Below are 14,559 nucleotides of genomic sequence, written 5' to 3' on the forward strand. Positions count from 1 at the left end.
TTTCAGTAAAACCCCCCGTCCTCTGGACCTCCCTTTGTGGTTGTTACACCTCTGCACACCTACTCTGTTTACTTACACTTCATTTTGCCTGGTAGGAGCCCTATAATATCTCTTATTATTTTCTTCTTCTTTAAGAAGATTCTCTACCCTTTTCAAGCAACCAATGAATTTCTTAATGTCCTCTCTGGGTGCAGAAATTATTTTATTTTGCCAGGACAAAGGCAACTTCTTTTCTAACCCCATTATAATTTGTTCTGTTTCTAACTTGGTAGTCATGTAGGACAAAGTAGTTACACACTTCTGCACAAACCTTTTAATAGAGTCTTTCTTTGGGTTAAACTTCCATCTTTTTTTTTATTATTCCTCAAAGAAAGCCTGTTATAACTTTCCATACTGTCATAATAGTCTACGGCTAAATTTCCCCAAACACGAGCTTTTCCCATAAGATTAGATACCACTAAACCTAGTTCATCCATCAAATGTTATGCTTCCACAGTAAATGAAGCCATCCTTGCACTACCGTGACTAGATCTCTTGCACACTGACCGACTGTTATGATGATCCTATACACGGTATATTTGGAAAACTGCAATTATTGAGACATCTGTAAGTTCAAAATGCTATTATGTTTTCGTTTTCATTTTCACCATGCAATGAAAGCCCGTTTTGGATCCTGTTCAGGAATGGTTGTACTTCGTCGGCCTCGCACTACCGCATGATGAACATCTGCTACGCCTCTGAACCGTCAAGAAAACATATTTTGTGTTTTTCAGCGCCATTATGAGTCCCATGTGAGTTGTCTCAAGACACTCGATAATTGTACTCAATAAAGTAGCATCCAAAAGACAATCGTGTGCAAAACTTAAGGAGGAAGGTAACTTTCGCATGATGTGTTACTGCCAAGTAATACAGCTCGATGAAACTTGGATCATACATAGGAACAACCGGTAGAGTATAGTACAGAAAGTAACTGAAAAAAAATACTTAATGAGAGGAACATAAATGACAAATGGTGCAAATGGCTCTGAGCACTATGGGACTTAACTTCGGAGGTCATCAGTCCCCTAGAACTTAGAAATAATTAAACCTAACTAACCTAAGGACATCACACACATCCATGCCCGAGGCAGGATTCGAACCTGCGTCCGTAACGGTCGCACGGTTCCAGACTGTAGCGCCTAGAGCTGCTCGGCCACACCGGCCGGCCCATAAAGGACACTTTCATTAAAAGACGATAATTACGCTGTAGTTACCGCGATTTATGATGGCCCCCTGATTGTTTTGAGCGAGTTAACCAATCATTAGCGAGCAGCTCTGTAAAGGAAAAGACATTTTCAGCAACATCTCTAAAACAGTATTCCTCACAAGACCGCTTCAGCCACGTCTCTGAGCATCACTAATGTCAAAACGTCCATTAACTCCTAGCGGGGATACAGTGGGCCAGTCACATAAAATGCTGTTTCCCCTCTATCGCCTCTAAACGCTCTAAACTTCTGTATATTTTTTACACCCTTTATGGTCGTTAGAGACCACGGCTACAGAAATGAATAAAATTCTCAATGTGCGCTGTATACAATAACGTGAAATGGAGATGTTTATCCGTCGCAAATAATGGTAAAAGAATGCTCAATAGTTTCGCCGTTCAATAGACAACAGACATCTATAAATTTTACATATGGATCAAAGGGCAAAGGAATTCAAGTAGATCTACCAAGTCACTCAGTCTGTAGTGAAAGCAGGTAAGTCTCACTTCAGTTTTATTATCCTTTCGAATAAGATTTCATTCAGCCCCATAACGTCTTTCAGCACAGTTCAAGTTACTTTCTACATTTTCGTTGCTTCGATTGTAAACACTCTAAGAATACTGAACAAAAAAAATTAGTCACTGCCAATAGAAATCACGCCAGTATTGAAGCAGCAAATAATGGTAAAAGAATGCTCAATAGTTTCGCCGTTCAATAGACAACAGACATCTATAAATTTTACATATGGATCAAAGGGCAAAGGAATTCAAGTAGATCTACCAAGTCACTCAGTCTGTAGTGAAAGCAGGTAAGTCTCACTTCAGTTTTATTATCCTTTCGAATAAGATTTCATTCAGCCCCATAACGTCTTTCAGCACAGTTCAAGTTACTTTCTACATTTTCGTTGCTTCGATTGTAAACACTCTAAGAATACTGAACAAAAAAAATTAGTCACTGCCAATAGAAATCACGCCAGTATTGAAGCAGCAACATCTCTAACATTATAATGGTCTCAATTGGGTAAAAAAGAGGGTCCAAAATTTTTATCATGTATGCTATATCCAACTTAAGCCATTCATTGGTGATTAGATCGTTTGGTCTTACCAAATTGAGAGAGTGTTCGGAGCTACGTTTAAGACACTGTTCCAGATAGTCTCAGATACTTTTCTATGAGAGTAAGTTCGAGGGGCAAACGGAGTTGTGATAGGGTATCTGAGTGTTATGTTGCATTTTATGTGACTGGCACACTGTATCCCCGCTAGGAGTTAATGGAAGTTTTGAAATTAATGATGCTCAGAGACGGGGCTGAACCGGTCTTGTGATGAATACTGTTTTAGAGATGTTGCTGAAAGTGTCTTCTCCTTTACAGAGCTGCTTGCTAATGATTGGTTAACTCGCTCAAAACAATCCGGGGCCATCATAAAGAGTGTCTAGTTCTAAGTTCTAGGGGACTGATGACCTCAGAATTTAAGTCCCATAGTGCTCAGAGCCATTTGCACCATAACATAAAATCATACAGGAGCGTATGCGTTCAGTCCTTTGAAGACGAACGTATCCACAACATACTCTTCCGGAAGATCTAGAGGCAAGGGCAACAGTTTGTCACAGACGATATTAAACGTCATGGTTGACGTTAGCAGTAACTCAAATGATGTGGCCCAAGTCATGATACGAGGAACACTCCCAAACCATCGCAGAACCTCGTGCAGCCTAACCTACACCCTCCACCCCCTGTGGATTAAACGTCTCATTGGACAGATGGTGTACTCTGCTCCCTACATCATTTGAAAAGAGGCAAACTCACGAACGCATCACACGCCTCCAGTCACCTACTGTCCATTTTCTCTGCTGTCTGGCCCTTGCCGGCCGCTGTGGCCGAGCGGTTCTAGGTGCTTCAGTCTTGAACCGCGCGACCGCTACGGTCGCAGATTCGAATCCTGCCTCGGGCATGGATGTGTGTGATGTCCTTAGGTTAGTTAGGTTCAAGTAGTTCTAAGTTCCAGGGGACTGATGACCTCAGATGTTGAGTCCCATAGTGCTCAGGGCCATTTTTGATGGCCCCTTTAAGAGAAACAACTTCATGTGTGGCAGTGAGCAATGGTCTTCTTGAGAGTTATTCGACTCCAAAATGTCAATGTTCACTCGGAAGCTTCTTGAGTCGACCTGCGTTCACCGACAACAGAGATTCATGTCGGGTTTGAAACTGATCGTCTCTGAAAATGTGTAAAATTCGTGTCCAGTCTTTGTCGGATCTTTGTGTGTGTGTGTGTGTGTGTGTGTGTGTGTGTGTGTGTGTGTGTGTGTGTGTTTGTGTGCGTTTTGTTCTTAGTGGCGCTCAACCGTGAGATTATCAACGGCCTTACACACATTAAAAGAAACGAATGTAGTAAATATTAGTAGGATCTTCTTACGACCATTGTTCTCACGCCCTGTCAGATGGCTACGAGTGATACCCCGCATTCCGTGTGATCACGTTGGATAATCCGCGGAGATACGCCAACAAATTGGGTAGCTTCATTTGCAGTGTGGTCATGGGCACGTAAAATCACAACTGCTATTTTATGGCGTTTTGTTACGCCTCTGCCGGCCGGAGTGGCCGTCCGGTTCTAGGCGCTGCAGTCTGGAACCGAGCGACCGCTACGGTCGCAGGTTCGAATCTTGCCTCGGGCATGGATGTGTGTGATGTCCTTAGGTTAGTTAGGTTTAATTAGTTCTAAGTTCTAGGCGACTGATGACCTCAGAAGTTAAGTCGCATAGTGCTCAGAGCCATTTTTGTTACGCCTCTACGTCGAATCGTCTAACGGTGCTGATTTCACACAACCGACTGGCACACACACTCACACCACACACACACACACACACACACACACACACACACACACACACACACACATGACTTCACTGCCGTTACTTACGTCAGCGGTGAAGGTCACATGACCACCGTGTACTAGTAATATAACACGTACATTGCTCCAGAGCGGCGAGTGTGTTATTTTGAGAGGGCGACTAATATTTTGTCTGATGATCTTGTTATAAAAGTCTTGCTTCCATTAGTGAAACTCCAATTTCCCTTTTTTTCCTAGCCTTTAACGTCCTTCAACACTGTTCCAAGCTATTTTTTGCTTTTTTTTTTTTTTTTTTGCTTCGCTTGGTTCTCTCGAATGACATAAAGCGTAAAGTGTTCTCAACGAAGCAGCTGTTGGCTAGCGGGTGACGTGTTGCGCTTGCTTTCAGGAACGTACGTGCGCCGTAGCGCGCGCTCTGTGGACGGGCCGCAGCCGCACCTCGACTTGGAGAGCGTGGAGAAGCGCATGGTGGCCGAGTTCGGGGAGAGCGTGTGCATCTACGAAAACGTCTGCGACGAGTACGCTGAGAAAGTGCTCGCCACCAACAACCACGTCCTCGACTGGGACACCGTCTTCAAGTGAGAACGAACGCTATTTGCTCTCTTCTTTTTTTTTAGCAATTAGAGAGTAAACGGTTATTAAAACAAATGATGTATCTGGAACTTAAGAGATTGAAGACTGAGAACAGTCAATAAGATATGATCGCCCTTGCGTATAACTGAAATGAGAGCAATAACCTTGTTATCTTTCACAAAAATCTTTTCCCACTAATTTGAAACTCTTACCACCACAACTATGCTGAAAGTAGAGCGTCAGTTGAGAATTTTGTTGCAGAATTCTCAGTAATTTTACAAAATAATGAGCAATTACCAAATTTTCGGCGGCAATATTTACTGAAAGCTGAAGTACGACCATATCTTACGAGTTATGTACTATCCACAATCATTACTATGTTACTAAATATAACATGTACATTTTTTTCTCTTTCGCCGGCATAAGGATTATTTAACATTTCGGAGCTCAGCTGCTTTGTGACATATAATCACGGGCAGCAGCTTTGAGAACAAACGGTCTTTTAAATGAATACTTATTGTGCCAGGAAACCCGGGTAACACTACCCTTCAAAAATATCTCTCTTTACTTCGTTCTATCAGTACAAGCACTTGCATACATGCACTTTCAAAGATCATTGATACTTTGGAAGAAACTTTTATTTTATTAATAGCTGTTATTTTTCAGCAACTATGATATGTATTTCAGAATAAAATTCAGTCATCAGTTGCACAGTTATTATTTCGCTTAATGAACTTCGACAAATTGGTTTGTTGTCTTCACATCCCTACAAAATTAGACATATTATACTCGTAAATCTTTAGACTTAGGCTATACGTTTATCTCAAGCATAAGAAGGGTGTTACGGAAACTTATTTATTATTTATTTAGCATATGTCAGTATCTTCAGTTTCCTCTCATGATCTATACACGACCTATAGGTTGTGTATGCATATGGGAGCATAATGGTCGAATAGTCGTATATATTTGTTTTCAAGCGTGGTTGCACGAATAGGACTAAAATAATATAACAATGTCAAGGTAATAATTTTTGCATATCCTGTAAACTGACTCGTTCTTTTCAATAAAAGAATTATTCAGATTATCTATGAACCACGTAACTATCTAACAGGTGCTATTTTGTCTAAAACTGACATGGTGAGACCGTGGCTGTGTACAATTAATGTAGGTTAATTCTTACAAAGAAGAAAACAGCAATCAGCTACTATTAATACTGCTATTTATTTAGGTAAATAGCGCCGTTGCCAGTTTCGAACCGGTAAGTTCATCATCAGACGGCTGTTCACATGATTTTCAAGATACACTTTACATTATCGCCCGTTTTCGATTTTTATTATTCCACTGTGGTGTGTTGTTCCCGTCGAAAATTCCGCGCGATTTTGTTGCGAAGTTGCAGCATTGTATTTTTCGAATATTCCTAAGTATATCCAGCACTTATGTAATTTGTACATCACCATATTGTGCAAAGCACCACACACACACACACACACACACCAAAAAGAATTTGCCACATGTGAAGTTATCACAAAGATTGCAGATTTGTAAATAGAAAACGGACGATAATGTAAATTGTATGTTGAAAATCTTGTGAACAGCCGTCTGATGATGAACTTTCCAGTTCGAAACCGGTAACGGTACTATTTTCCTAAATAAATAGCAGTATTAATAGTGCTGGTTGCTGTTTTCTTCTTTGTAAGGATTAACCTACATTATCTAACAGGTTCTCTTAATTTAACCCATATGGTTTCACGAAGAGTAAATTGTCTTTCCACTAATGATTTCCATTTAAGTTCTCCGAATATTTCTGTTACTCTTTCGAAAGGCTGTAGCACTGGAGGGCAATCGGAGGCACGTCCGCCGGATCCGGACTGCGACTGCTTTCACTGAGGTCCGCGGAAGTAATTCGTGGGAGAGAGAGTGAACCGTTGCAGAATTTTGCGACGTAGGTTTCTGAGACAGCTATTCCGAAACATCATAAGTAATGAAAAAATGTTCACTAAACGTAAATAGCGTAGACATCTGGAGATAGGGTGAACATTAAATGAATGTACCCTCAAAAAGGCGTGTTTTCGAGTATCATTTGTCGGCGTGTTGTGTTGCTAAGGGGTACCATTCGTATCGGTGCATTACGTCATCAATATTAAAGTCACGTACCGCACGGTTTTGACTTTATACAGTAGAAGCGCTGTTGTCACGTGTGTGCCTGCCTAGGTGGGTGGTAACGTGTTTGCATCTCATGCAAGCGGGCCCGGGTTCGATTCCCGGCCAGGCTGGAGATTTTCTCCGCTCGTGGAGTGGGTGTTGTGTTGACCTCATCATCATTTCATCACCGGCGTCGAATGAAATAATACTTGCCGACCAGTTTCGCCGTTTCCAAGATGCTCGTTCCTAGATGTCGGGTCATAACAAACTGCCGTTTGTCACAGACACTTTTGCCTGGTAATTAACAACCGCATCGTCAGTAGATGATTCTCTATTCGTCTACGTTCCGCTTGTATACTTTCTTCCCAAGTCACGAGCCCGCAGTGCTCCCACGGAGCATCCATCTCGCAGAGGGCAGTGGTTTTCGCTCGTCACTGTAGCAGCGCGACCCTAAATTTTAGAGCGAACCTAATGTCTATCCTCTCGGACGCTAGTCGCGTGACATCCTGCATCTTCATATATGCTCTGCATGTCACCACAGGGTGCATGGCTTAAGGTACCTTGAATCAGTGGTAGACATTCTCTTTCCTTGTTCACTCTCAAATGGAGCGAGGGATAATGACTGTACGAGCCCTAATGTCTCTTATCTGGTCTTTGCATTCCTTACACGAGATGGAAAGAAGGAATATTAGAGTTTAACACACCGTCAACAACGAGATTATCAGAGACGAGCACAATGTGGAATTAGCGAAGAATGGGGAAGGAAATCGACAGTTCCCTTTTTTCAATGGAACCATCACGGCTTTTTCCTAAAGCGTTTTAAGGAAATTACGGGAAAATTAATCTGAATGACCGAACGTCACTTTGAAACCTCGTCCTCTCCAATGTGAATCCAATGTGCTAATCATTTACCCACCTCGCTCGTTTACACTAGAAGTACGTTGGCGGCAGTAAAACCGTTCTGCTATCAGTCGCAAACTTTCTCAATAATTCTTCTCGAAAAAAACGTTTGTTACCTCCAGGGTACTCTGTAGTACTCTTGTGTTGGCCAAACCTATCGGTAACAAATCTAGCAACACGCCTCTGAATTGCTTTGATGTATTGCTTTAATTCGACCTAGTGGGGAAATCAAACAGTCGACCAGTACTCAGGAATGGTTCGCTCAAGCATTCTAAATACGGTTTCTTTCAGAGATGACTTACACTTTTCCTTACGTTCTTCCAATAAACTGAATTAGACCCTTCCCCTTCCGTGCAACCGACCTTACATGCTCGTTCCATTTCATTTCGCTTTGCAACGTTTAGCCTATATATTTAATCAACGTGAGTGTGTCAAGCAGCATAGTACTAATACTGTATTCGAACATTACATGATCTTTCTCGTACTTGTTTGCATTTTTCTATATTTAAAGCAAGCTGCCATTCTTCACACCAAATACAAATTCTGTCCGAGTCATCCAGTATCCTCCTGCATTCGCCCAACGACGAGACTTCCACGCACACAACATCGTTATTAGTAAACAGTCAGATTGTTGCTCATTGTGTCTGTCACGACATTGACGTATAGAGAGAACTGGAGTAGCGCTCCCGAGGATACCCTCGTCTCCGATGCACAGGTGCCACCTAGGACAACGTACTGTGTCCTAGTACTTGAGAAGTCTTCGAACCACTCCTACATCTGAGAGCCTTCTCCGTATGCTCGGACCTTCGTTAACAGTCTGGAGTGGGCCATCGGTCAAACGGTTTTCGGAAATCTAGGAATATGGGAATCTGCCGGAAAAAGGGCAAGCTGAGTTTGGCACCGGCGATGCTCTCTAAATCAGAGCTAGTTTTTGGGCAGAAGCTTTTCTGTCTCAAGGAAATTTGTTATCAGCTGTGAATATGCTCAAGAATTCTGCAGTAGACGACAGTAAGGATATTGGTCTGTAATTCTGCCAGTCAGTTCGTTTCCTTTTCTTATATAAGGCAATCACCTGCGCCTTTTTACAGTCGCTTGAGACTTCGGGATTTTGAGATCAATAAAAGCTAAGTAAAGGACCAATGCCGAAGATTGCATCTTGTGAGAGCGAACTGGAATGTCATCCGACCCTGGCAGTTTACTTGTTTCCAACTCTTTCAGTCGATTTTTAACGACCCATATGTCAGTTTATGTGTCCTCTACACGGGAGTTTATGCAACGGTTTAACGACGGTATGTCTTCACGATCCTTTATAACTTCAGCTTTCCTTTTGCTATCTCTCATTTCCACACAAGACTGGTATACGAGAGGCTGAATAGCAGCCATCGATCCGTATAGCGATTTCATGCAGAACAAGAATTTTCTAGGATTATTGGCAACATCATTCGCTGACGGGTGAAAGAGCAAGTTGTTTTTGCTTCGCGCACTAATCGTATATAGACGGACGAATTTCTGCAAACATTTTCTAGTCGATTTTTTCTACGTTCTTGTTTGAACTGAGAGTTCAGTAACCCTTATCCATCCTAAATATACTTACTCAGTACGTCTACTTTTCCAGACCGCGATTTACAATCAGTTTGAACTCTGGCCGTAATACATATCAATCATAATGAAAGGATGCTTACAACTGCTAATCTGTTCTTTCCAGCACAAAAGGCTCTCCTAGACCTGTCGGTGGATTTATTAACTTTAGAAATCATATTTGTTATGATGCCATCTACACTATGCGATCAAAAGTATCCGAACGCCTGGCTGAAAATGACTTGCAAGTTCGTGGCGCCCTCCATCGGTAATGCTGGAATTCAGTATGGTGTTGGCCACCCTTAGCCTTGATGACAGCTTCCACTCTCGCAGGCATACGTTCAATCAAGTGATCGAAGGTTTCTTGCGGAATGGCAGCCCAGTCTGCACGGAGTGCTGCACTGAGGAGTGGTATCGATGTCGGTTGGTGAGGCCTGGCACGAAGTCGGCGTTCCAAAACATCCCAGAGATGTTCTATAGGATTCAGGTCAGAACCCTGCCCAGGCCAGTCCATTACAGAGATGTTATTGTCGTGTAACCACTCCGCCACAGGACGTGCATTACGAACAGGTGCTCGATCGTGTTGAAAGATGCAATCGCCATCCCCGAACTGCTCTTCAACAGTGGGAAGCAAGAAGGTGCTTAAAACATCAATGTAGGCCTGTCTGTGGTTGTGCCACGCAAAACAACAAGGAGTGCAAGCCCCCTTCATGAAAAACACGACCACATCATAACACCATCGTCTCCGAATTTTACTGATGGCACCACACACGCTGACAGATAACGTACTCCGGGCATTCGCCATACCAACACCCTGTCATCGGATCGCTACATTTTGTGCTGTGATACGTCATTCCACACAAAGTTTTTCCAGTGTTCAATCGCCCAGCGTTTACACTCCTTACACCAAGCGAGGCGTCGTTTGGAATTTACAGGCGTGATGTATGGCTTATGAGCAGCCTCTCGACCATGAAATCCAAGCTTTCTCACCTCCCGACTAACTGTCATAGTACTTGCAGTGGATCCTGATGCGATTTGGAATTCCTTTGTGATGGTCTGGATAGATGTTTGCCTATTACACATTACGACCCTCTTCAACTTTTGGCGGTCTCTGTCAGTCAAAAGGCGAGGTCGGCCTGTACGCTTTTGTGCTGTACGTGTCCCTTCAGGTTTCCACTTCAGTATCACATCGGAAACAGTGGACCTAGGGACGTTTAGGAGTGTGGAAACCTCGCGTACAGACGTATGAAACAAGTGACACCCAATCACCTAACCACGTTCGAAGTCCGTGAACTCCTCGGGGGGCGCCATTCTGCTCTCTCACGATGTCTAGTGACTACTGAGGTCGCTGATATGAAGTACCTTGCAGCTGGCGGCAGCACAATGCACCAAATATCAAAAACGTATGTTTTTGTGGGTGTCCGGATACTTTTGATCACATTGTGTATATCTGTATAACGATGACTCTATACTGACATTATCGGCAAAGTTAGGCATGTTTGTAGCTACAAGGTCTAAAAGAACTCAATTGCGTGTCGGTTGTCAAACTAGCTGATCTAGATAGTTTTCGGAGAATATCTTGAGCACTGATTCACATGCCTGTTTTTCCACTCCACCTGCAATGAATCTATAGCTGTCCCTGTTTATTCTCCATATTTTAAATTCGTCTCAATTTAGTATTGCGTGATCTGGGTTCTTACAATTTACTGAGCTAGGTTTCCTTCTAATGGCTGTACAATTGTTACACGGGAATCGGGAATCCGGTCAAAAAATCACATAATTAACTTGAGGTCACCAAGGCCGATCACTTATGTTCAGGTAATTTCACATACGGAGTCAATTTCGACCTGGATTGACAAGTATTTATATCCATTGCTACGAACAACTCCCTCCCATGACGTCTAATCTATCTTTTCAATATACGATCGTACGTCACTTAATATTCTGCAGCTTTCTACTTAGGGTTTAATGCATCTGTCGCTGGGGAATACAATTTGAGCGCGACACCTTCACAGTGCGGCGTTTAATTCCGGGATATTGTTTCGAATACAGTGGTAATGTACAGTTAAAATCTTGTCATTCGAAATAACATTGTTTTGCACACGGTCTGGTTTCGCTCTCTGCATATCGACTGATGAGCATTCACCAGAGCACCTCAGTCTATCGCCTTGTCTGTGAAACTTCAGTGTCATAGCTTGAGTATGGCCCTCCTGAGCCCATCGATTACATATTCGCATCAAAGTCATGGGATCCCGATCAACGCAAGCAGCTATTTGCTGAGCAACATACTGCAGTCTTGAAAGGCGTTGAGACGGCCACTTTCGAATCCCGACACTTACTACTGATGTTTCTCCTTCTAACACGTATCATAACACCATCTTGTTACAAACAGTCGACATTCAATTTTGATTTCTGAATAAGAAACCAGCAACGTAATCTTTGCTTATACAAGGTGTTAAAAAAGTATTCCCTATTTTGAGACATGGTAGTGTGGACCAAACTTTAAAATGCACACTTCGGGAGCCATAAGTACTTGTTAATGTTCACTATCACATCTCTTCTACTTCAAGCTCTTTGCTGTTGCTAACGACCTGCAAACTGTAGTAAACAAGGGAGGACACATTTTTTCTGCTATGGATATTGAACGCAGTAAACATCTGTAACTGTCGTTATTATTAACGCTATTCACAGTTCTAGTTAAGGGCAGCGTGTACGTTAGTTCCAATGGAACCAAACCGTATTTTGATAAGTTCGATACGTGATTTTACGTTGTAGTTTTATCTTTACACTTATCATGAACTCACGTAGTACGAATGGACGCCATATCGGACACCTCCTTTAGCAATGGTTCAGAAGCTCACGTCGTACGCGATTGGAAGCAGATTACATTAGAAGCTCTGCTGTTCCAAAGTAAAGGAATAATGGGTTCTCATTTGTTTACTCAGTGTATCCTATAGGCCGCTCGTAACAGCAACGAGCTGGGAGTAGAAGAGACGTGTTTGATAGTAGCGAAGATGAACATGTGCTTACAGCTGTGAAAATGTGGAGTTTAGAGCCCATTTTTATTTATTGCTCATTTTTGTGTTGTGTGCTTCATGTTACCAACTCCAAAAATATGGAATACTTTTTCCTTAACAGGCTGTATATACAATGTAGATAGTGTTAGTCCGAGCTTCTTTGCTTCTTTGTGTGGTTGCTCTGGAATTCTTATCATCTGCGTATCGATACTTCGTACCAAACTCTGCCTTTGTCGCATGTCGCCTTCACAGCGTTGCCGTTTTTGAATGGCAAGTTGTGTGGACGACCAATGTTTGTACCGGCCATGACCTTCTTCTTCTGTGCGGATGCACACATATTCCCTGAACTCTTACGGGACTTGGAAGAATGTATTCCACAAGTAATAAGTGTGTTGGGGTGGGACACTACGAATGTAGTGTGTGGACATACAAGTTGAGAACGTGAGTCTCGCGGGAGGCGTGCGCCGTGCAGTCACACTATCGTCTGTGCCCTCGGTGGCTCAGATGGATAGATCGTCTGCCATGTAAGCAGGAGATCCCGGGTTCGAGTCCCGGTCGGGGCACACATTTTCACCTGTCCCCGTTGATCTATATGAACGCCCGTGCGCAGCTGACGGTATTAATATAACTGTAATTACCAATGTTTGTTGTTGCAGCGCATACAAGGAGCTCCCCGCGGACAGCAAGCAGAGCTACTTGCTTAGCGTCTTCCTGGGGGACATCGTGGCGTCGCCCAAGCTGTGTCGAGAACTGACACGTCGCCGACCTTGCCAGCGCTGACGCCGCCTTCCCCCTCATCGTTACCGTAGCCCGATGACACTCCACGTTTCAGTATTGTTGCAGCAGCATAAACTTGTTGTTACAAATATGTTAAGATGCACATGTAACTGTACATCTATAGAGTAAGTACTATTTACTTTTTGTAACTGATTTACTGTAGTGATTACCACGTTCGAAAAATAAAACAAGTGTATTGTTTTTTTAATGATTTCATTATCATTTCAATAGAACTATCTCACTGTAGCCTCAAAGACATCTAAACATAGAGATAAAATGGGACAATAATGGACGTTGGCAGTATATCACACCTTAGGTGCTGTTAGAAATTGTGTCTAAATGGCAGAAACAAACGAAGGAGAGTGAGTGAATGAGTGAGAGAGAGAGAGAGAGAGTGAGTGAGAGAAAGGAGCAGCTCTCACTGCAAGCAGAATCACCACGCTTTGTGCATGCGTAAAAATGCGGCGTGGGCTCCGAAAACCTTCCCACCTGTGGCATCTTACTCTTTGAGTTCCCAAGAAACATGTTCCTTATGGTCTTACGCTTTTTTTTCCGCATGGAGCAACTTTCCTTACTCCAATGACTAAGCTAGCTGTGACGTTGGTCTTGCGTGAAACACTGCATCTCGATGACCCTGACCGTAGCCACTCATTATACAAAAGTCGTGATTATTGCGTCATAAAAGGTACATATTACCTTCATCATTTCTCTGCTTATTTCATCCGCGCGCGTTGTAATCATGCTTTTGTTGGGCACATGTTATGAACCTAATTTATTTGATGATTGGTTTATTCTAGTGTTTTTTTAGTTTTCAGAAACGGAAAAAAATCTATAAAAATTGCTCTTGAATGCAACATTTGTAGCGCGTTAGATACAGGACTTCAATTTTTAAAATTGTAACTTATTTTATTTACGAAAAAATACCGTTTCTGGATCACAGCTAGAATGACTGCACTTTACAAAATTTATGCCAAAACAATTAACATCTTTCCATCAAACACGTAGGCAAGGAACAAAACAGTAATATTTCTATTGTGTATTAAATGTAAAGACTTGAACTGTAAGGAAGCCAGGGAGAGGATGTTGTTGTGGGTGGCCGGTATCCTCTTTCTACAACACAAATGCCCACGTGGATTAATACGGTTCTTTATTAACATGATCTGTAAGTTTTTCGCCGGCGGTTGTGACCGAGCGGTTCTAGGCGCTTCAGTCCGGAACCACGCAGCTGCTACGGTCGCAGGTTCGAATCCTGCCTCAGGCATGGATGTGTGTGATGTTCTTAGGTTAGTTAGGTTTAAGTAGTTCTAAGTCTAGGGAACTGATGACCTCAGATGTTAAGTCCCATAGAGCTTAGAGCCATTTGAACCAATTTTTTTGCCGGCCGGTGTGGCCGTGCGGTTCTAGGCGCTTCAGTCTGGAACCGCGTGACCGCTACGGTCGCAGGTTCGAATCCTGCCTCGGGCATGGATGTGTGTGATGTCT

General features: G+C 42.8%; 1 protein-coding gene across 1 annotated transcript in view; it reads left to right on the forward strand.

The window, feature by feature from the left end:
* Positions 1-13,285, forward strand: part of LOC126249530 (uncharacterized) — a 46,367-nt gene extending 33,082 nt beyond the window's left edge. The window contains exons 2-3 of the mRNA XM_049951192.1: positions 4,479-4,668; positions 12,957-13,285. Coding sequence (XP_049807149.1) covers positions 4,479-4,668; positions 12,957-13,080 — 314 coding nt within the window. The 3' untranslated portion in view covers positions 13,081-13,285. The remainder of the gene's footprint in view (positions 1-4,478; positions 4,669-12,956) is intronic.
* The last annotated feature ends 1,274 nt before the right edge of the window (positions 13,286-14,559 follow it).

Source organism: Schistocerca nitens, chromosome 3 (assembly GCF_023898315.1).
Source record: "Schistocerca nitens isolate TAMUIC-IGC-003100 chromosome 3, iqSchNite1.1, whole genome shotgun sequence".
In the NCBI taxonomy this organism is placed as follows: Eukaryota; Metazoa; Arthropoda; class Insecta; order Orthoptera; family Acrididae; genus Schistocerca; species Schistocerca nitens.